A 24,364-nucleotide genomic window follows, 5' to 3' on the forward strand; every position below is an offset into this window, starting at 1 on the left:
CAAAAAAACTGAAACTCCACTAATTGAATTTAGCAAATTTGTAGTTGATAGCTTAGATAACTCAAAACAAACAATAGCAATTTTTCTTGATATACGAAAATGTTTTGACAGCATCAATCACAATATATTGCTTGCTAAATTGCACACATATTGAATTAGAGGAACTGCTCATAAATTATTTGAATCCTATCCTAATAATAGATCTCAATCTGTTAAGTGCGGTAAGCATATTAGTAGTCCAGTGAACATGCACAGAGGAATTCCACAAGGAACTACTTTTTGGGACCGTTACTTTTTACTATTTATATTAATCATTTCTGTAACCTTGAACTAAATGCCAAAATAATCACATTCACGGATGACACTGTACTACTTTATTCTGAGAATGATCATCAACCATTGGATCATATTATTAACAACGATTTAATCAAAGTCCGAAATTGGTTTCAATCAAATGATCTTGAAAAAAAAAATATATTCTAAAAACAAAATACATTAGTTTCTCAAACCTCACTAATTTGGATAACCGTAACCTCATTTTTCATAATAAAAACTGTCCTAATGATCTGTTATGTACCTGTACTCCATTAAATGGAAGTCCCATATAAAACATATCCAATCAAAACTTTGTTTTATAGTTTATAAATTTTATTATCTAAAACATTATCTACACTGGTGAAATAAATTGAGAGAATTTACATATTTTATCGAATTTCATGAAAAGAACTGAACTGAATGCAAAACCAGTGCTTCTAGACAAAAATGCAAATACGTAAGCGTACACGTGTGTGTAGGTAGAGCCAGTAGAGAAACAGGCTTTATAAGCGAGCGTAAGTTAAGACGCATTTCGTTCGCTAGCACACCTTGGCGAATTTCTTGGTGTTATTTTGCAGCAATCGGTTAATTTCAAATTGTAACAGTAAAAATGAGTAACCACCAACGTTTAGATGATGGAATGAGGTGGCGAATTGTGGGGAGGCTAGAAGCAGGCCAATCTCAAGTCCAGATTTGTAGAGAGTTCAATTTAACACCCAGCGTCGTGTGTAACTTATGGAAACAGTTCCAGGATACCGGATCCATCGAGAGAAAGCCTGGGCAAGGTTGTCCAAGAGCCATGACCGCCAGAGAAGTCGCCTTGTATGCAGCCACAGGAACCCGTGTATCAAGGGTGACTGTTTCCAAAAGACTTCATGAGAGAGGGTTGCTTGCAAGAAGACCTGCTGTTTGCGTTCCGCTCACTTCTACGGACAGGAGAATCCATTTATCATGGTGCAGAGAGCATAGAGATTGGAGTATGGATCAATGGGTGACCGTTCTCTGCACTGATGAGTCCCGGTTTAGCCTAAGCACCGATTCTCGCCGTACGTTCATATGGAGAGAACCAGGGACCCGCTACCTACCCTCCAATGTCCATGGTCTGGGCAGGCATCATGTTGGATGGCGGCACACCTCCCCATGTCTTTGAAAGAGGCACTGTGACTGGTGTGAAATATAGGGATGAGGTCTTGGAATTCTATGTTCGCCTTTTCAGGGGTGCAGTTGGCCCTGAGATTATTTTAATGGACGATAACGTGAGGCCACATAGAGCTCTTCTGCTCGACGATTTTCTAGAGAGCAAGGATATTCGCCGGATGGATTAGCCAGCCAGATCTCCAGATCTTAACCCTATAGAGCATGTCTGGGACGCTCTGGGGAGGGCAATTGCAACTCGCAACCCCCCTCCGGGAACCATCCAGGGAATGAAAACAGCGTTGCTGAACGAGTGGGAGCAATTGCCACAGGAAATGATAAACTGCCTTATTTCAAGTATAAAATCACGCTGCGAGACCTGTATATCTGTAAGAGGGGTCCATACCCCCTATTAACCCATTTTTTTGTTTATTCTGCAACCACTGTTTCATACCTTCCGACTCCAACGAGTGTTATGCACGATCATGCGTATGTGTATTACAATTATTGAATGGTTATTTGTTTTGTATTGTATCAATGTATGTACATATCAAATTTCATTAAAATCGGTACAGTAGTTCTAGAGATAATCGACCAAGTCTGCAAATTCTCTTAATTTCTTACACCAGTGTAAATACCCATTTTTTGCTGTCATATTATTATTCCCTTTTTCATTCACATCTATTATACTGACTAACTGTTTGGGGCAGTGACTACATTAATACGTTGCGACCCATCATCCAGACCCAAAAGAAAATAATCCGATCAGTAATTGGCAATTACTCAACTCCGTCATTTGATCTCTACCGGCAATTTAACATTCTCCCTTTGCGGTATTTATACTTTTATAAATCGATTCTCCTAATTACTAAAAAACAACTCAGGCTCCCTCTTAATTTATCAAGGACATCAAATAGATACAATAACATTCTAAATATTCCCTTAATACATAAAACAGTGAAGAAAAACCATTTTACATATCTTATTCCGAAATTTTATAACAAACTGCCACATATTACTTTTCCCCCTTCAATACCGTTACTGAAAAAACATTTAAAAAATTATCTTTTCTCAATAGCTAACATAAATGATCATTTTTGAAAAAAAAACAAGAAAAACAGAGCTCTATCAGTCAGTGCTAAATTTAATTTTATAAATGTCTAAGTACACTTCCTGCTGTTTGCCTGCACATGTCGAAGTCACTAAACAATTCTCGCATCACTCTAGCATTCCATAATCTTCATTTATAATGTATATGAAAGCATACTGTATATCTGAAATGCTGTATTGTATTCTAAAATTGTATACTTGCTCACAGATGCAGAATTATTTCAATATATTTATCAACCTTTTTTCCCCCCTCTTTTTTTTGTTTGTTTGTTCTGACCTTGAAATTGGATTGTAATTACTCATCTATACTTCGTGTTCATCAGTACAGATCCACGGGATCTCTTGATGAATTTGTTTCATTATTATGTGCTATTTTATCATGTTAAATAAAGTTACAAAAAAAAAATAAAATTGGGTTGCTGTATTTTTGAGAATTACATGACATCCATATTTGTTATGGGCATCTTTTTCTCAGCCACCTCGTTGGGCATTTTGCCTGTTGTGGCATTGTATTTGTAAATTGCACCCAATCACATGTAAAAATGCTTCCAGGGTTTACCATGTTGGACCCGATTGAATGCCTTCTGGAAATCAAGATAAACTGCGTCAACATTTTTGCCATTTCCCAAAGCCTTAGTCATCTGATCATAGACACAAAAAAGGTACACATGACTTTCCCCTTTCTAAACCCATGCTGATTATCCGACAATGCATTGTTCTTGTCTATCCACTTCACTAATTGTTTTTGATAATAATTTCCAAAATTTTAGAGAGGGAGCTTGCCAAACTCACTGGATAATAATTTGACAAGGTTTCTCTACTACCCTTTTCAATATCAGCACCATATTAGCAAGCTTCCAATCCTCTGGAACGATACCCTCAGCAACAGTACCTCTGGAAATCTGTGCAACTGGCGCCAACAATTCATTAGAACATTCCCTAAGGACTCTAGGATAAATATCTGGTGCTTTGCTTGCATAGTCATTCTTTAGAAGTTTTAGTACTTTAACATCTTTTCTACCTGAATATCATTGGGGGTTTTATCAGCCCATGACACATTCGTATTTTGAATATCACCTTCTATATTAAAAACTGATTTGAAAAAGTAACTGAAAGCACTACACATGCCTAGATCCTTCTATTGAGAGGGGGGCCAATCGGTTTTCAGTAAATATTGACAGGTCACCTGTTTTACTTTTATACTCTCTAAATACCCTTTTCTTTTAAAAATAACGATTACATGCTTGTTTCATGAACCAGAGGGTGTACGACAAACAAACACACTTTTTACAAACGTAGGGTATGACAGCATGCAAAAAAGAGGATAATTCCCCCAAATTCTTCCCACTGACATACCATACCAACTGATTTCAACCGATCTTTGGAAACTCCCGCGAACCTTTCTCCTTAAAGATCAACGCTGTTTCTTTGTAAACAAGGAACCATATCTTTGAATAGTCCTTATATTTATTATGCGACTGATGCACATGCACATATATTTGAGCTGAAATAACAACATGAAGATATAAAGTCTATCCTAAGAAAGATAAGACAGTTTCAAAAATGTAAAAAGTAATTTAAATAGTATAATATTTGCTATGCTGCGACCACATTTGCTTTGTGGTCGCATATATGAACCATTGGAGAGAGAGAAGAGGTTTTTAATAAATCTAAACCACAAATATCGCAAGTAAATTTATAAACTGAAAGTGTTGCTAAAAATTAGCAAAGAGAATTTTGCCAAAATAAGCAATTTTAATTAAATTCTTGAGAAATTAGTCAAAAAAAGTTTCATGTCATATAGCTGATTAACATATTGTAACACAATAGTAGGGTTTCTAAATTCCTGACATTTTTTGAAGCCCTCGAGAATCCGGAAATCAAATTTCTCAAGAATTCCCGAAATCACTTATTTACACGAGAACACCATTTATACGCCTCCTTTCGTTTATACAACGTTTTTTCGGTATCGCTTACTCTATACTTTTTAAACTTGAAATATTTCATTTATGCGCCACACAACGTCAATTACACAATGTTTTCACGACACGAATCCCACAAATTTTATAATTGATTAATAATATATTATCATAATATTTATATTATTAGAGCCCAGAAATTCAGACAAAATGCCATAAATGCCTATTTTTAAGCTTTTATGAAAAGATGTCTTTTTTGAACTTTCTGCTATAAATGCTTATTTTTACATAGTTCTTAGTTTATTGGTGCATTTCAGAGGCCATAATATGCAAACTTAGATATTTTGAGCATTGAGAACAAAAGAAATGTTTTTAAAAATTTTTTTCCAATGCTCAGTATTAATTATCATCAGAAAGTCTCCCCCCTCCCCGAGTCCTTCCAGCACCATTTAAACGCGAATACATGATCTGAGAGATAGGGAACTTGGTGTTGCCATGCATTAACTTTAGTTTGACTGGATGATGTTAGACATGAATAATTTTGTTTCAGATGAATGCAGCCCACTTTTAGAAAAGTAGAGGAAAATTAGAAATTTGTTTATCCACATGCTTCACATTATATGTCTTGCTCAAGCATTGAACAGCATTGTATGTGTATAGTTGACCGATGATTGTCCCAAGAGGTCATCAGTTGACGTCATGACTAACACAAGGCGAAGTAGAAGACAGGGCTCTGGGGCCCATGATTTTGGTTTTTTTTTCACACCATATATGCACTTCAAACAACCATAGCTATTTATTTACTTACTTTTTTTGCATTTTTTGGTATTTGATTAAATTGACCAGAGTTGCCCTCAGGGGTATGAGACAAATGTGGCCACACAGGGCCCTATTCTCGGAGGGCTCCAGCATACATATGAGGGAATATAAAAAAAGGACCTTTTTAACAATAATAGAACAAAGTAGTTATATATCAACTATAGAAATGATAGTGATTGTTTCAAATAATACATCAAATAAATGAGAATTATTCATAACTCGAAGGCACCCCACAGAGCATTTTCTCTATGGGCACCGCATTTGGTTATGGTGGCCTTGAAATTTACCTGAGGGACCTAAAATACTTTATTTTGGGCTTGAAATCAATTTAACTTGGATAATAATACAGTTATTATAAACTATAATTAAAACGGTACATCGATTAAGTGCAACCAATTTTTCAGCTAGTTTTTGGACCCCTAATACCTTAGTTTTTAGTTACATTTTCTTCCTGCCAAAATTATAAATGCCTTTTTGCCTGCCTATTTCGACCATTTCCAGTACCTAAACTTCCAGGCTCTAATTATTATAATATTAATGATCCATACAGTTAAATGAAGAAGGTGTACAAATCTTTGTGTTGAAGGGGAATGGGCACTCGTGTTGTGTGTTCAACTCTCCTGGTGGAGGCCCTCGCACCAGGTCCTAAATTTCATTGCAGTTCGGCCAGGATCCAAAAAACTTATATGATTTCCTGTTTTTCTTATTGCAGATTAAATTAAATTTACGCAGCAAGAAATTTTTTTCTCATTTTCCTACACTTAGCAAAGGAAAAAAAAAAAGAATGCCTTACCTTTTGTATAGTTCGAATTCCAACTTGTATATGCAGCATTAAGATGGCTTCATTCCAATTATGCTGATCACATCACTCTTAATTATTACTTATAAATACCCGATGATTCATACCCACTAACACATAATAAACATTCGAGAATTCTGCGTTTTAAACTGCGTCAAAACATTTGAGATTTGTAGCGTCAGCTGCATAAAGTGATTTTTCCCCTTCTTGTACATCATGGTTTTTTCTAAAGGCAGATCATGGTCAGTGGTCATCCCACTTGAAAGTGTAAATATGTTATGTGATATGTAGTGAGTGATATGTTAATCTGAGAAGAGTTTGATATTTCAGTCTCATATTTTCATTTGAGAATGGTTTGATATTTTCAGTTCAAATATCAAATCATTCTCAACTGAAAATATCAAATCATTCTGAAATGAAAATATCAAATCATTCTGAAATGAAAATATCAAATCATTCTGAAATGAAAATATCAAATCATTCTGAAATGAAAATATCAAATCATTCTGAAATGAAAATATCAAATCATTCTGAAATGAAAATATCAAATCATTCTGAAATGAAAATATCAAATCATTCTGAAATGAAAATATCAAATCATTCTGAAATGAAAATATCAAATCATTCTCAAATGAAAATATCAAATCATTCTGAAATGAAAATATCAAATCATTCTCAAATGAAAATATCAATGCATTCTCAAATGAAAATATCAATGCATTCTCAAATGAAAATATCAATGCATTCTCAAATGAAAATATCAATGCATTCTCAAATGAAAATATCAATGCATTCTCAAATGAAAATATCAATGCATTCTCAAATGAAAATATCAATGCATTCTCAAATGAAAATATCAATGCATTCTCAAATGAAAATATCAATGCATTCTCAAATGAAAATATCAATGCATTCTCAAATGAAAATATCAATGCATTCTCAAATGAAAATATCAATGCATTCTCAAATGAAAATATCAATGCATTCTCAAATGAAAATATCAATGCATTCTCAAATGAAAATATCAATGCATTCTCAAATGAAAATATCAAACCCTTGTCAAAAGACAATATCAAACCCGCGTCGAATGAATATATCAAACCCTTGTCAAAAGACAATATCAAACCCGTGTCAAATGAATATATCAAACCCTTCTCAGCTGAAAGTATCAAACCCTTCTTGACTGAAAATATCAAGAGGCATTTTCTAATGAAAATACGAGAATGAAAATATTAAACCATTCCAGATTGAATACATCTATTTTTAAACAAATCTATTTATTTACTGATTTACCAAATTTTGATTGAAAAAATTCAAAGAATTAATGTGTAAATTCATTGATATTTAAATCATGGAAATGTCATACAATTATACATATTGATACATTTAATGTGTATTTTGATTGGAAATATTGAAAATATCAGATATCATGATATTTTGAAAATAAATATTGAAAATATCAGATATCATGATATTTTGAAAATAAATATATATATCATGATATATATAGACAAACCCTGATTGACAGAAAAGACAATACAAAACTACATTGTTTGACAAAAGTCACAGAATCTTTCTTCGAATTCACTTTGCAATAGGGCTAATTTGGTGGCATATTTGTCAAGAGACGAACAACTGGGCTTGGTGAGAAGCTGAAAATGAGTAAGATTTTTCATTTTGAGTTGCGCCTCTCAAAGTTTCAGCTTGGCCACAAAAGCTTTGACATAATCAAACATAGTGTGCACAAGTTGATCTTTGCACAGCCGTGTATTCAGATCATTCATATGCAACAAGATGGCAGTCACAAAAGCAAAGTCAGTCATTCTTTTCCGATCATCGTAATTCTACAATCAGCTTCCCTTTGGTTTGTATGAACTGCTGTACTCCACTTTTTTTAAGTTGAAGACCCTTTAAAGAACTTTTTCTCTGCTCAACCAATGGACATCCCTATGATAGACAACGTATGCAACAAGGGGTCCACACATCCCCCCCCCCACACACACTTCTTCCTCAAAGACCACTTTTTATAAAAGGCCCAAAAATTCATATTTGCTAAGGGCCCAAACTTGTGAGAAGGTAATGAAACTTGTAAAGAAGGTATTTTGTGAAATTATGACAACTGTTCTCAAGGATGTTTTGAAAATTTCTAGTTTCAAAGCATTAGTGAATATAAACTCTTGTTCATGGAGGAAATCTATTATTTGATGCTAATTCATGATGCATTTGGTCTTAAATGATGTATATTTAAATGCTTACAATTCATGAGCTTCTGAAGTGATAAACTCAAATAATTCATCTTGGATTCTCTTGCCATCTTCAACAATCCTATCTTTTACACATTTGAAAGATCTGAAGAATGAGACAAAACTTTCATCATCAACTTTTGGAACAGACACATTTGTGATCCTTTGTTTTTGATCTGTCTTATCAAGATCCAGAGAACTGGCTGAAAGAGAAAAAAAAGACAATAGACATTTGAAAATGTGTTAAGAATCATACAAGAGTTATTCTTTAATTTTTTTTATTTTGTTATCCTAAGTATCATGTAACCATTTTTTGTTTCTTCTCATTTCTTTTATCCTAATTTGTTTACATTCCCTTTATTATCTTCATTTCAGTGTCTGTGAACCATTCAAAAAAGCTGGAAATGTCCTTTGCAAGCTCAAATTAATTCATAAATTAATTTTATAAATATAGACAAGACTGCAATTATAGGGGGATCAGAGGAGGTCCAAATTTCCCCCTCTAACCTATGCTTCAACATCGCAAGGGAGCACCAAAATGTGTGCTTGCCCCGGCTGATCAAACATCCATTTGTGGCCCTGGGTAAAGAAATTTGTCATTTTAAAACATTATCAATTCTGCAAAGTGTAGAAATGCATACAATGGGACGATAAATTTTTGAAAACAAAATTTACAGGCTTCTAAGGCAATAGAACCACCATCCCCTTGCAATCTACTATGAGTAGGCTAACCAATATGCTGCAGAAGCCTTTCCTTCCTTGGAGCATATATATGCTGAAAGGAAAAGAGTACAATAGACAGTCTGGCATGACTTGGCTAACAACTCATGATAACATTGACCACCAGATAGAAACTTATAGAGATAATGTTACTCTTCACTATTATATTACGACTATGCAGGATGGTCCAGAACTCCACTGACAAACTTCTAGGGGGAGGGGGGGGGTGATTGTTACACATTAATACAAATAACTTCTTGCAATGGAACCTTGGGACAAAACACAATTATTTAGTTGGAAAAATGTTGGCAATGGGAGAATCGCCAAGCAAGCAGCAACATAACCAGGGTGGTGGATTGGCCATAGTGGACCTGTGGCATGGTCTGCATGCTCCCTGGACTACTTCTGGGCAATGTGAAATAATTAGTCTACCGCACACCAGTGGAAGAACTGCTTTCTGCTGACAAGATTAACTTGATACCAGGCCTCTGCGAGCAGGTGCACCATTCCTTTATTCGCTGGTGTCAGTTGTGCAACAGTAGCCTCCGACACCACTTTGAGCAGCTACAGTGAGTGGTCCTATGACCTATTACATTGGTATGTTTTATTTCTCTGACATCCATGACCTGCGCCTGTTTCTGTACTTAGTTTTCTGATTGAATAAATGGATTGGAAGAATTGGAACTGTAGGAAATATGGGTATGTTTTGGAGACTTTTGTGAACAGCAGGGAAGAAGATGAAAGTTCTCGTCATAGGTGGAAACTAAAAAGACGGATCTGAGATGGGCTGTTTCTGTCTAAAATGTCCAAGTCATCAAAACTTAGATGGATCCATTTTGAGAAGAAATATCTCAGCGTTAAAGAAATAATAACTCAATTTAATTAATGACTAAAAAATGAATACAAATACAAGGCCACAACAGCCCAATGAGGTGATTGAAAAAAGATGCCCATAACAAATATAGATGTCATGTATTGATAAAGATACTGTGAATGACATCTAAATGTATATTCAATGTTAATTGAGTAAAATGAAATGTAACCCTTTCACTACCAATGGGACACGTCCCATGGACATTTTATTTTTAAATTAATATATTTCGCAAGATTGATTGGAATAAAATAACTTAGTTGTTCAATGCATTTTAATCATTATTACAATACCACTGGAAATTGGTATCTCACTAAAAACACCAATGAGACATAAATGTCCCCTCTGATCACTCCTTCCCTGGTGGGTTTTTTAAAAATATTTTTTCAGCATATAATAATAAGCTATAGACCCATAGCAAATATGGATGTCATATATTTCTAAAATATGGCACCCCCAATTAAAAATGAAATTATGAAAACAAAAACTATACATACATGATAAAATAGTATACAAAGCCGTAAAATATATTTATGGTTGTTTTATTCTAAGTATGGATAGTTTCTCGATTTACCAGAACATGTTTATCTTATTCTTTTTAAATGCATCAATTGTGTTAGCATTTACCAGGCTCATAGCTAGAAATTTCGTACAGAGAAGAACCACTTGCATTCCAGGGGGCAGGGGAATGAAAGTGGTTGAACAATAGATTTTGCCACCTTTTCCCCTTTTTCAGTCAATTTTTCACATTTCGGGGGGGGGGGGGGGACCAGACCTCCAAGTCCTCCCCTCACTACAGCATTGGCATTTACTACCCCTAGGGTTAAGCTATTCCATTTATTAACCCTATTATAGAAAAAATTCCCTGTGACACCAAAACCTAAAATTGCCCCTTACCAACTGATACTGGTGTCCCCTGATAAAAGCAGTTGAATGACAGCGTATTAATAATTCATGGTATATCCTACCCATCTCATTGAAAATTTTGAGCACTTCAATCATATCTCCCCAACACCCGCGTTCATCCAGTGTAAACATATTCAAAAATGAAGTCTCTCTTCATAACTCGAGCCCTGTGCGCCAACAGGGATATGTGGAACTGCGCCCCTTCAACCAAGTCTATATCTCTCTGAAGGTATGGTCTCCAAAACCTTACAGCACACGACGAACCAAGCTTCGGAAAAGCAGAAGAAAGACTTTTGGAGAACGCGAAGAGATCTTTTTGAAAATGCAACAGAGCATTCTATTTTTTGATCACCACTGAACAATGTTCCGAAAACAAAAGCAGCTCATGTTTTTACCATGTTGGACCTAATATAATGCCTTCTGGAAATCAAGGTAAAACTCATCTACATTTTTGCACTTGCCCAAAGCCTTACTCTCATGATCATAGAAGCAAAGGAGGTGAGTTACACATGACTTCCCCTTCCTGAACCCATGCTGATTATCTGACAATACATTATTCTTGTCTATCTACTTCCCCAGTTGCCTATTGACAATAATTTCCCAACTTTTTCAGAAGCAGCTCATTAAAATCACTGGACAATAATTGGACACAGCTTCTCTACTACCCTTTTTAAATATTGGAACAAGATTAGCAAGCTTCCAGTCCCTTGGGACGATACCCTCAGCAACACTACTCCTGTAAATCTGTGCAACAGGTCCCAACAATTCATTAGCACATTCCCTGAGGACCCTGGGAAGGATATCATCTGGTCCTGGTGCTTTGCTTGCACATACATTTCTTAGAAGATTTAGGACCTTCACATCTTCCACTTGAATATCTTTGAGGATTTTATTACCCCAGGCAACACCTGTACATTGAATATCATTTTCTCTATTAAAAACTGATGCAAAAAAAGTCACTGAAAGCACTAGACATGCCTACATTGCTCTCTACCCTAGACCCTCTTATCAAGAGGGGGCCAACTGTCCTCTTACATCCATTATTGACAAATCTAAAAAATGATTGTGGGTCAGAGCTAATGTATTACTCTCTACTACTACTACTAAACCACACATGTCCCTCATCCATATTCCTCTGCAGAATTTCTAACGAATTGGTACAAGTTGGGATGTGCATGTCTGTGTCATGAACCCAACGTGAAGCTTGTTTCTGCATAATGCTTGTTATAATGCTTCCATCTATCACATTTTTTGCACTATGAGTGAAGTGTAATGTTTGAAGATTTTATCACTGTAGGCCTGTTGCTCTCTGAAGCGAGACTTTTTAATGGAGAGATTGGCTTGCATTCACACCTTGAAGTTGGGAAACACAGAAAACCAATTTCAGCTGACCACCACTGTGGCGACGGTGCAATACTTTCTTAATGCTCTTTTCTTTTCAAGATAATGGTTATGCAATGCTATCCCTCAACTATAGGAGGTGCGATGTACAAACACACATTTTCGAACAAAGGATATGACGTCGTGCAAAACAGAAAACAGCTTCATACTAAATTCTTCCCATTGACCTACCACCTCAACTGATTCCAACCAGTCTCTTTGAGATCTTCCATTAACCTTTCTCTCAAAACATCAAAGTTAGTTCTCCGAAAACAAGGAACCACTCTTTTGTTATCAACTTTACCCGAAGAAAAGTTAGAGAAAACTAACATGAACCACTGGAAGAAAACTTGTCCCCACTGAAACATGTTCAACAAAGTCACTGGCACTAGTGAGAACTGAATCCAAAATAGCAGTACCCTAGTAGCTTCTGATACATGCTGATACAAAAAATTATCGAGTACCAACTCTCTCTTAAGAAAGTCTCTTTTATATTTATCTCTAGCTAAGAGGTTCTTCCAATCAATACAATAATAATGGATAATTGAAATCCCCTAATATGACAACCCTCTTATGCTTACACGTGTAGGAAATTTCATCATGAAGTTTGGCGATGTAGTTAAGATTCCTATTCTCTGGATTGTGTATATGTGTGTGTGTTCAATATTTTTCATAATATACGCATTTCAAATCGGGTGATTCTTTTTGAAACACCCGGTATTATATGATACATAAGCATGTATTACAGATTCCAACACAATGTTCTCTAACTTACATTGTTAAAATTGCATTTATTTCAAATGAATAATTATTTCAAAGGGTTATTTCTCAATGGGAAACCTAATTTTTTTATGGTCACCCCTTTTTATGGACGAACTGCTTTTTTTCGGTGCCATCTTCAAAAGAAGGGTCTCACTGTATTTCATTACTCTATTACAGGCAGAAATGCCACTGACGCACTGTAGCATGACAAATACTGAGAATTTTTGGACAGGACTCATAAAAATTTTGTTCATACGTCCCGTGGGATGCATACACTTTCCAAGTTATAAGAAAAAAATTACTGAGGGAAAAACCTCTGTACCAAATTTTTTTCTCTCCTCCTCACCGTCTGTCATGATCGTGCAATGTTGTGACCTTGAAAAGTAGTCCCACTAGTTTTAAGTACAAAGTAAGTAATGTACTATATTGGTATAAAAGTTTTATTAACCATGGGCTATTATATAGCATTTTTCAATTTCTGAAGGTTTTCTCCTGTGAGTTATATACAGTCGATCCTGCTTATAATGTTTTTTAAAAACTGCAACTAAAAAACATTATAAGCGGGAAATGTTTATAGGAATTATAAGACATAGTTTTTCACCGACCATAGCTTTTTTATGTCATTTTTAATTTAACAAACATTAAGGTACATATAGTGATTTAATAAAAAGCAATTATTTGTTACAATCAGTCAAACTATAACAGTTTTCTTTTATAACAGTGAAGTTTCCATAAAACCTGGATGACATCACATTTCCTTGCCTTTAAACAAAATATTGAAAAGTTTCCAGTCCTTTAATTGCTTATGCAAACGTTACAACTGGTGTTTCGTGACTGGTTATTATCTTAGTTTATTATCCCTTAAACTTACCATGAGTATTTGAACAGTGGTAAGGGCAATTATGATCTGCATACTATTGTTGGACAAAGTGAAAGAACATGAAAAAAAATGTTCATTGCTAGCACACACATAATCACCATTTTCATTTCTTCACATGAAAAAAATGTGAAAAAAGTACGCTGATTTAAAGAGAGGGAGAAAGCCCAATGTGAATTTTCCGAATGTTGTAAGCGCAGGAATGGCAAAAAATTTAAATATTATATCCGGGAAAAGTTAACATTATTAAATACAGGGAAAAAGTTAAATTTATGAAAATTAGTCTTACTAAGCGGGAAAACGTTCTAAGCAGGAACGTTATAAGCAGGATTGACTGTATAGGAAATTGCAGTACTTTCGCGGCTACCCGCCCACATGTATTTACTGCATTAATCATTTGAATGATCTTTCTGTAAAGAGTGAGAAAATGAAGTGGTAATAAGTTTTGTGTTGAAGAGATTAAAATTAGCAACTCCAACATAAAACAACTTAAAATATTCAATATATATTGATTATTTATTGTATATCAATGTGTGTAGTAAAAAATATTCGATAGAATTTTGCCCCTGCCTATAAATTTTATCAGGTTTATATTTTGCTCATCTTTGAACACAGATCACACGCTGCTTTATAATAAAATTCTCAAAATTAATCTATGTTTGTCAATGATGTATACAGAAGGTGCATTTTTTTTTTCAAAATAGACCCACAATGCGTTATTATAAATAATTTTGGGTTCTTTAGAAATTACAAAATACTGTGTTGATGAATTGGTTTTTGCATGCACTGGAAAATATATACAAATACTGATTCAAAAACCAGGTTTGGGAAATATAGACAGGTACTAAGAATATTTCTTTGAGGTAAGTTTCAGAATGTGATAAAAAAAATTTTGTGGACTTTTGCTAACGTATTTCTAAAGAACTTTCTAATAAAAATGTACCTTTAAAAAGGAAAGTTATAAATAGTAAAACAATTTTATGGAAAGACGAATTGTTTACTATTTATCACCAACTATTACTATTTGTACACCATCAATTGACTGCTTTTACAAAGGGATACCAGTATCGGATTGGTAAGGAACAATGTGAGGTTAGTGTCGCAGGGAATTTTTCTCCAATAGGGCTGTTAATAAATGGAATAGCTTACCCCGGGGGTAGTAAATTCTAACACAACTGACACGTTTAAACATAAATACGATAAACATGTTGGTGTAAATTGAGAAGTTATCCCATACTTAGAATAAGACACCCATAAGTATTCTTTATAGGCATTGTATAATATTTATCATGTATATACATTGTTCGTAATTGCATTTTTAATTGGGTTGCTGTATTTTTGAAATATATGACATCCATATTTGTAATGGGCATCTTTTTCTCAGCCACCTCATTGGGCATTTTGCCTGTTGTGATGTTGTATTTGTAAGAAGCTGGTGACATTTTCAAAAAAATTACTATTTTTGTAAATAGATTTTTACTGCTTGAATCACATCTTAGCATAGAATGTTATGCAATTTGTGTATGAATGAGAATCATCTATATCCAATCCATAGTTTAACACTTCTACAATTCTATCATTTGAAAATTATATGGAGAAAAGCCAAGTATATTTGTTGTTTCTTCCCTTTAATAAAATACATATCACATGAAAAGTTTCTTATATATATACTTTTTTATGAATGGCTGAAAATATAGTGATTATTGCATATGTCTGTTTTAAGGAAAAATAAAGGATATTATATAACTGAATTGGTCTCGATTTTCTTGTGTTATTCAATGTATATTTTTTTGGATAAAATCAACAGAAATTCATTTTTTTTAAAAATTAATGCTCTTGGTGAAGTTTTGAGGTGGAAGGGTTATTTTTTCAAACATTGTCAAGTTATTATTAAAAAGACTGGCCCTATTTGATGCTTGAAAATAATGTTAAATTATAAGTATAAACTTGCCTATTTGCACGAGTGCTAAATTTGTTAATTCAACCCCTTTTTTTTCCTATAACATCAAGAAAAATATATTTACAACGGGTTCAAATATATAATGTATAAACCACTTGACCATGGCACAGCAACTCAAAAAGTTGATAGATTATTAAACTCCAGCCATGTAAGCCTATCATTTCTTTTCAACTTTATGAATATTTTGCCTCCATCTCAATGACTATAAATTTAAAAACCTTTTTTGGACAAAACTGTTAGCATGTAAATAATAATAATAAAAGACAATAGAAACAATACATTTATGTACAGGGCCGTGGTACCCCTTCTCAGGGGCCCCAGGGTAGACTTTTGCTTGGGGTCATCTTGAAAGGGTTATCCAGAAAAATAAGGGGTTTGCCCCCCCCCCCCAACCTAGTTATGGGCCTAGGTACTTATGTACTAAAATAACAACAGAATTTTAGTTTGAATATGAAATAAAATCAACCAAAAATATTTATTTCATAAACAGACAGGTGACAAAAGAGAGAAGGAAACAATGAATAACAAATAACACTGTCACCTAAATACTTACAGCTTGCAAGAAGTGATGGTTGACTTTTACTCAGAGGTGATGGAGAACATGGAGATAAACACAAATTTTCTGTGCTGTAACTTGAAAGTTGTTCAATATTAGCTGAAATAATATAAGGAAAATCTTTCATTGGTCATTCATGAATATTTCAAATAACTATTCACACCAGCATTATGTCTTACAGATCTGTGAAATGAAATGAACATGCTTCAAGATCTCTAAACTGGCAAAATTAGCAGTAGAAAATTTACATTATTTACATTAATGTAACTGCTGCATCAAAGTGTACTTGTATAAGATCCAAATAAAAATAACCCTTCAGCATCAAGCCATGTCAGATTTCTGCTGATTCTAATAGGAATAGATCACAGCGGCCAGTCAGGGTAGATAAAAAAACCCAGTTTTTTGGTTTAAATAGCATTTACATGGAAAAAAAATTACATTGAAACCACTGCTTAATGGTCACCCCTCTTTTGGGGACAATTTTTTCCCAATCCGTGAACAAAGAGAGATTTAACTACAGAGAGATTTAACTTTTTGCTACATATTTCTAAAAAATCACACACACATGCAGCCTTCAAATAATTACCTAAAATAAAATGTTTATTAATGCAATTATCACTTTTCTCATGTTAATTCATAAATATTTCTTAAATTGTAAAAAAAACCCCACTTTGCAATTTAATTATTTTATAGCTTTACACAAAGAATTATTTTGTATTTGAAAATCTCTCTTAATTATTATTAATTATAAAAATGTTAATATTAATGTATTTAACTAATTTTATATAATATTTTTCTCCAGTTTTTTCCAAGAAGCAATTTAGCCAAATTAATGCATAATTATGAAGCTATTTAGCTAAATTGATTAAAAACAAAGTAAAAATACAGATTGTTTAATGAAGCATGATTAATGAAGATTAGTTAGCAACAATTTAAAATTTAAACATTTGTGAGTGAGTGAGAGAGGGAAGGAGATTATATATACTATTTTTCACAAATCACTTATATTACAGTACAGTTGAATCTGTAAAATCTGCCTTTTACAATATATAAAAAAAACATTTTGGTTACAAAATATATTATAAGTTGAGAGATATGGGAACTGATAATTATTTTCTATAAACTTTATTAAAGAAAAAAATATGTTGAATGTGTGTAGCAAGATGAAAAAAAGCTGAATTCTATAATAATCTTTATGAGCTAAGTAATGATAATAGCATATAAATATCAACAAAAAAATACAATCAGAGTTAGATGAAGTTAATACAAACTGGTTTTGCTTCTAATTTTCAATGGTTTTGGAGTGAATCGTTTTCTATTGAGAATTGGGCTTTCATATGGAGAATATTGCATTTGACCCATTTTTCCTGCAACTGTGAATTTGCTAGCATCTTTTTCTACAACTCTACTGCGCCAATGATCTTGAGCTTCGCCAAGTTTCATAATTCGCTCAAGCAAGCTATGAGGGCGTTCTGGTGGATGTTTCTGAAAGAGACATGTATTGATAAATTACTAAATGGGGGAAAAAATTATACATCTACATATAAGGTGTTCACTCTTATCGTTATCCAATATAGCTGATTTTTAAACTATTAATCTTAGAGGTATACTTCTATTTATGGAAATGACATGTTTTGTCTGCTCCCAATTCAGGCAGAGTCTCTACATGCTTCCTCTATTATGGACTTGATCTTTCAAAAATCCTCACAGTTATAGTCTGTTTCAGGTTAACTTTGCAGTGAAGAGAAAGGTAGAGAGTGTATTCCTTCGCCGCAAAATATAGTTCTCATACATCGGAGGTTTAAGATGAACCTTTATACAGAATATTTCGATTTTTTCTATGATTTTGAAAAAAGTACTGGAAAAACATCGTTTTGAACCGATGTTTATTTGTTTAAAATTTTTAAATTGTAAAAAATATTGGTTACCATTATCAAAAATCCATAGCAACGGCAACGACACTCTGGCGCGATATCCTAGAAATTTTCCCCGCCAATATCACTCGTGTTTTTTCCATTACACAATTGTATACTGTATACATATATTTTTTTCGTTATTTGGTTGAATTTTCCATAACGATACAATTTTTCATTGTTTTACATACAGTTATAGGCTTACATAAAAACGAATATTCAATCAGTTTTATTTTCTCTCAAAAATAGGCTCAGTGAGTTCAGATATTCACTCATAGATTACAAGAAGTGTTTCTCTTCTACGAGATTGCCGATACTATTGTGAGAGGCTGTTTATGGGTGCAGAAGTTTTGTTTAGGTTTTCCTTTTTCTTTAATTATTTATTTTTTGCCATGTTTATGGGATAGTTTTAGTTTCCGATCACGGAGAGTGTTGACAGAGTCGCGACTTCCACTCACACGAACGGACGCCATCTTCCACCCACATGTTTCTCCCGTTGCCCCTTGCCTTTAGTATCTCTTCAGATAAAATAAATGGGAAGGGGGGGGGGTCCACAGTGGTCTGGGGTTTCATCTTTTATGTGACAGTTGCGTCTTTATTTTCACCAGAGATAGCCAAGCTAAAGTTCTCTGCTCTTCCATTCCTGAATACTGTATTTTTGGTTTTTGAATACTCGCTGTAAACAAAACTCGATAAGAATCATCCGTAATAACCATGAGCACCACATCAACCGTAACAAAAGACTAAAGCTGTCGTGAAAACAAGTGGCATCGACGTATACCGTTCGGGGAAGGGACGGTTCGGTCGAGCGATGAAAATTTCGGCAAGAAAAGTGAGTAGAAAAATTCTAAACTTTTCCGTATCATTATTATTATTTGGTGCTATTCCTGCATTTACACGTGAAAACAGAGTTAATCTGCTTCTTCTCAATTTTATTTAACGTTAATTTTTTCCATTTAAATTGAAGAAAAAATTAAAAATCCCCAAGTTTTTGAGAGCCATGGTTAATATACAGTATTTTAAAATTATACGTTGCTTTCATAATATTGTTTGGATTTTTTTTTGTAAATAAATTTCAGCTCAGGGAAGGGAAACATTGCAAAAACATATGACAGTTTTTTGAAATTTTTAGTGTTACTTACGGCCCATCAATGAAGAGCAAGTGACACGCTGATAGAAGATAATTGTTTTTTCTAAATTTTAAAACACTTTCTAATCAGAAAACAAATTATTTCAAAAACCTCACTTTAATTTCTGAAAGTATCGGCAACGGTTTTCTTTTAATTCTATAATTATTACTAATTTAACTGCGCAATTACGTTACACGTAAAAAATATTTTTCTCAGTGAGATTGGCGAGAATCGGCCATACCTTACCGAGGCCGCGCATCGATACATTGGTTAACAGGCTTCCGTTCCCATAGCAACGAGTGATGCGGTTCCCTCGTAGCTTCCCCTTCACTGCAAAGTTAACCTGAAACGGACTATAGAAGTCACAGATATTCAAGTCCGGAGGAAAAGGATACTAGACTGAAAATGAGAGATTTTGCCCACTCTGTTACGAAAACAAATATTGCTGTAAAAAAATAAATAGTATTATTTCTGCTGTTTTTACCCCTTAACATAATGAAATCAGCGTATGTCTTACACATAGGCTGAAAAAAAAGTAGTTTAAAAAATTTTGACTTTTTTTCTGTCGTTTTGATAGTTTTTCATGATTTTTTCGAAATATCACATAGAAAAGTTTATTTTTTACATTTTTCAACAACTTAAAATTAAATTTTTTTACTTCTGGCAGACAATCGGTTGGTAACTTATAATTTAACATCTTAGTTTGAAGTGTTTTTAATTTTTTTGCCTGTGAACTGCAAAAATGCTTCCCGTAACAGAGTGGACAGAAATGTTTAACTTAGAGTAAGCAATCACAATTATTCTAAATACACTTTTATTTTTTTCAACAATTATATAGACAATATGAACGGTATCCCAGAGACTCCTCTTTGACAGCTGAAAACATCCACACTATAAAGAAATTCAAACACGCGCCCCCCCTCGTGGTTTGAATTTTGGCTCTGGCAAAATTTTTAAAATCTGGTCAAAGTGGATGTAAGAGATAACTTTGTCATCAGCTCTGAACAGCTTCCTAGCATCATTCATAGTTTTGAGGCATATAACTTTGACCTCCCTATGTCATTTTGGGCTACAACAATGTATCTGTATGTAGATTTATATACGCCACCAGAATCAAATTTAATGAGCACATGAACACCTGCTTTAATTAGACCAGTTGACATTTCTTCATTGCTGTTTCCTTTGGAGTCGATAGCATAGTTTTCACTATTTTCTTAAATGTCATTTTCCACAGATTCAAACTCTGAAATCTGTGTTGTGTGGAACTTCCAATTTTATACTTCTTTGGCAAGAGTAAGTTTTCTTTTTGTAGCATTCACAGAGATTAGCATTTCTTTCACAAAAGCAAGAAACATCTTTGTATTGCAGCAATCCATTGCCAGTTGCTACTATTTGGTGGACTGCCGTAGTGCCTTTCAGCACAGGTATATCATTTGGGATAATTTTTTTTATACCTTTGATTTTCTACAATTTTACATTGGTTGCATCTTTGAGAACTGTGAAAAACTGAGTGGCATCTGATATGTCATTCTCACATGCAGTCAATCTATTGACTGTCCTTTTCAATACAGCACCAACACCATCAACTGCTCCTTTGCCATGGTTTGCTTCAAAAAAATTCCAAGTACACCACTTGCAGGGGTGGGAAGTGACTAAGTCCACTTTGGAGCAGCAAGATTCAGGATTTGGAGCAGCAAAATTCAGGATTTGGAGCAGCAAAATATGGGATTCGAAGCAGTTTTGGAGCAGCAAAATATGGGATTCGGAGCAGATATTTATGGATTAGAACAGTGAAATTAACAAGAATATTTTTGTTAACCCTCAACCCTTTTCAAAATAAAACTGCACTGTCTTTTGATATCAAACATTTTTTCGTCAGCTTGATTTTTGTTTTTGGTGTTTTAGGCTTTTGACACATTGTTTGAAAGAGCGGCTGTCATAAAATTTTTTGCACCTGTCTATTTAAGATGATTTTTGCTTACTGAGGGCACTATTTGCTGCCTTGAACAGCAGCACTTCAAATGAGCTAAAACATTTTTATAAGTTTTCAATTTTTTTATACTTGGAAAGATTTTGTTGCAAAATGGAATTGAATTTCGGAAGAATCAACACGATGTTTGGCGATTCAGCACTCATTATCTGGCGAGATTGGCTATCCGACACTCGTTATTTGGCGAAATTGGCGACCTGACACTCGTTATTTGGCGATATTGACGATTTAACGCTCGTTATTCGCCAAAGTTTCTAAACTAACATTCGTAATTCGGCGGACATGCGCTTTTTACTCCCGGAATGAAATTTTTTTCACGAAACATCGGGATTTAACACAATGACGATCGACTACAGTAATTTCTGCTGCTTCCAGTGGCGATTTTTTTTTTAAACGGAAACACTCGCATTTGCACTTTGACGATGAAAGACATTGCAAATTATCTTCAGTTCGACGATCACGGACAATATCGGGGTTTCACGATGGAAAGCCCGATGAGGGGCCGATAATTTAAGGCAATAGTTTAGGCATAGTGGAATAAAACAATCTCTTCTCGGAAAGAATCGTTTCGTAGCAAGCAGGAGCAAAAATTTTTTTTCGTCCTTTCCGAAATTCCGGGCATACTGAAGCAAAATTCGCTATTTGGCGCAGAAAAATACGAAAATACGCTATTGGAGCAGGATGGCGCAAGATATTAGTTTTGGCGCAGTGCGGCGCAATTGGCGCAGAGTTCCCACCCCTGCACTTGAAATATTTAGAGACATATTTGTCCAATAAGTAAAATGTTTCTGTTTGTACTGAGTACAAGGTCCATCAGAAAAAAGTGAACCACATTTATTTCATATTCTTCTTTTTCATCACTTTCAAAATCGGTTCCGAATGAGCCCAAATAGATGAAGGTCCATGCTCCAAATTTGGTGACACTGAGCAGAATGAAATTGGCTTCTCACATTCCGCAACATACAGCACACACGTATGAAGACAGACTTGATTTCTTGACCCACCGAAATGATGACTTTGCACTTCTTCAGATAATTTGCAATTATAATTTTTGCTGAAATCCACATGAAGAACAGCTTCATGTTTTTGTATGTTTCTAATGCCCATTTGGTAAGCTCTATATTGTTGTTGGATGTTAAAAATGTGTTTCTTGAACAATTTCATTTCTTTTTGAAAAACATTGATCAAGTCTGTAAGGTTCCACAATTTCTGCTCTTTTTTTTTGTAACTTCTATCATTTTGCCATTGTTTTCTACTTTTTCTTGTTTGCACTGCCATTCTTCACACTGTACAGTGCTATTCTCATCCAGCAACCCAGAAACTCTTCTATAACCTTTGAAAAATTTCCACCCCATTAGCAAATTCTAAAAACACATGCCCCCATCTCATAGTTTGAATTTTGGTCTGGTAAAATGTTTAAAATGTGGTCAAAGTGGACGCTGGACTTGCTCAACTGTAATATTACATCATCAGGATGATTTTCATTTTACTTCAAAATATTTTGTTGAAATCGAATGGTAATTTGATGTGTTGGTACAAATCTTGCGTTTATGTCTCTCACATTAGTGATTCACAGTATATCCAGTGAGACTTGGGGGGGGGGGAATAGAGCCAGGAAACAAAAATAACATAGGGAAATAATTGTCCTTGTCCCATAAAATACAGAATGTATTGTCATATAACGACCTTTATTCATACATACTAAAATGCCTCTTATGCCACATCTCCCTGGATCTGTGCCTGGCAGTTATTTTGATGATCTGTACTATTTAACTTTCGTATTTAACTGAAAAAATAACATGATGGGGGAGAATGTGGTAAAGGGTTTCAATTGAATAGATAACTTGTTAAATTTAACTTAAAACTTCAAAACCTCTTAACTAAAAAAACTTTAAATCATAGTTTAAATACTTTGAAAACCTTATATACCTTGAATACTTGAAAACCTTAATCATACTTTAAATCATAGTTTCCATTCTGTTGCGTTGGTAGAGTTTTTGGAAGACGTAACAGAGTGGACAAATTAGCCTAAATCATTATTTTTTCATTATAAATTTAAATGATTGGTGAAAACTTTTATTATATTTTGAAGCATATCTTCATGTGCTATCACTAGATGCTGATATAGAAGAAAAAAAAATCTTAATTATTTATGATAATGACGTAACAGAGTGGATATCTGACAGAGAAGAATCTGGTACTAAAGACATAAAATGAGTATTAAGTCATTTTGCAAAAGTCAAATCCAAAATTGTTCATCAAGCATTAAAAGTAAACCTTTCAATGAGCTCAAAAGTGTTATCATATTTAATCTGCTGTAAAAATATATTTCCCAAATGAACGTAACAGAGTGGACATTTTAAAATGGGAAAAATTTCGGAACACTAACAAAAAAAAAAACAGTTTTTCATAAGAAAAAAAATAATTTCTCAAAATTTTATTGTTAGTTTTATTCATCTATAGCACATATATAAAATGTGATTCCAAGTTTTCTGAAAAAAAATTTCAGGTTTGCACCAAGGCTCTTTGTTTAACACTTTTTTGAAGCTGGGACAGCCAGATTTTGATGTTTTGCTACAAATAATGATTTTTTTTTTTAAATTAGATACCATCTGAAACTAATTAAGAAACACTGCATGACTGAGAATTAAATAAAAAACTAGAAAAAAATTAAAATTACTACCAGAATGCTGACTGAAATTTTGTAAAAAAAATTACAAAATCTCGGAAACAGTTTGTACATTTTTTTGGGAATGACCCATATATACTCTATGGACCATGCGAAAATATAAAATGCAATAAAAAGAGCCACTTTTTAACCTGGTGGTCAAAAATTGAACTATTTTATTTTATAAATCTCTCTTCCCATGATCTTATTAAGATATCCTAAAAATTTTGCTGTATTTGAATTAGTAGTTTATGAGAAAAATACTCAAAGTATGAGAACTTTAATTATAATC

At 33.9% G+C, this 24,364-nt stretch overlaps 1 protein-coding gene across 1 annotated transcript in view; it reads right to left on the minus strand.

Moving 5' to 3' along the window:
* The window catches only part of LOC149067666 (supervillin-like), a 238,023-nt gene that overhangs the window by 190,817 nt on the left and 22,842 nt on the right, over window positions 1-24,364 (minus strand). The window contains exons 4-6 of the mRNA XM_089252480.1: window positions 17,643-17,856; window positions 16,369-16,470; window positions 8,353-8,542 (exon numbers count right to left, since the gene is read on the minus strand). Of these exons, the coding sequence (XP_089108606.1) occupies window positions 8,353-8,542; window positions 16,369-16,470; window positions 17,643-17,856 (506 nt within the window). The remainder of the gene's footprint in view (window positions 1-8,352; window positions 8,543-16,368; window positions 16,471-17,642; window positions 17,857-24,364) is intronic.

The sequence above is a fragment of the Pholcus phalangioides genome, unplaced genomic scaffold (assembly GCF_987345545.1).
Source record: "Pholcus phalangioides strain wild (caught in Gottingen) unplaced genomic scaffold, Ppha-v1.0 ptg000029l_1, whole genome shotgun sequence".
In the NCBI taxonomy this organism is placed as follows: domain Eukaryota; kingdom Metazoa; phylum Arthropoda; class Arachnida; order Araneae; family Pholcidae; genus Pholcus; species Pholcus phalangioides.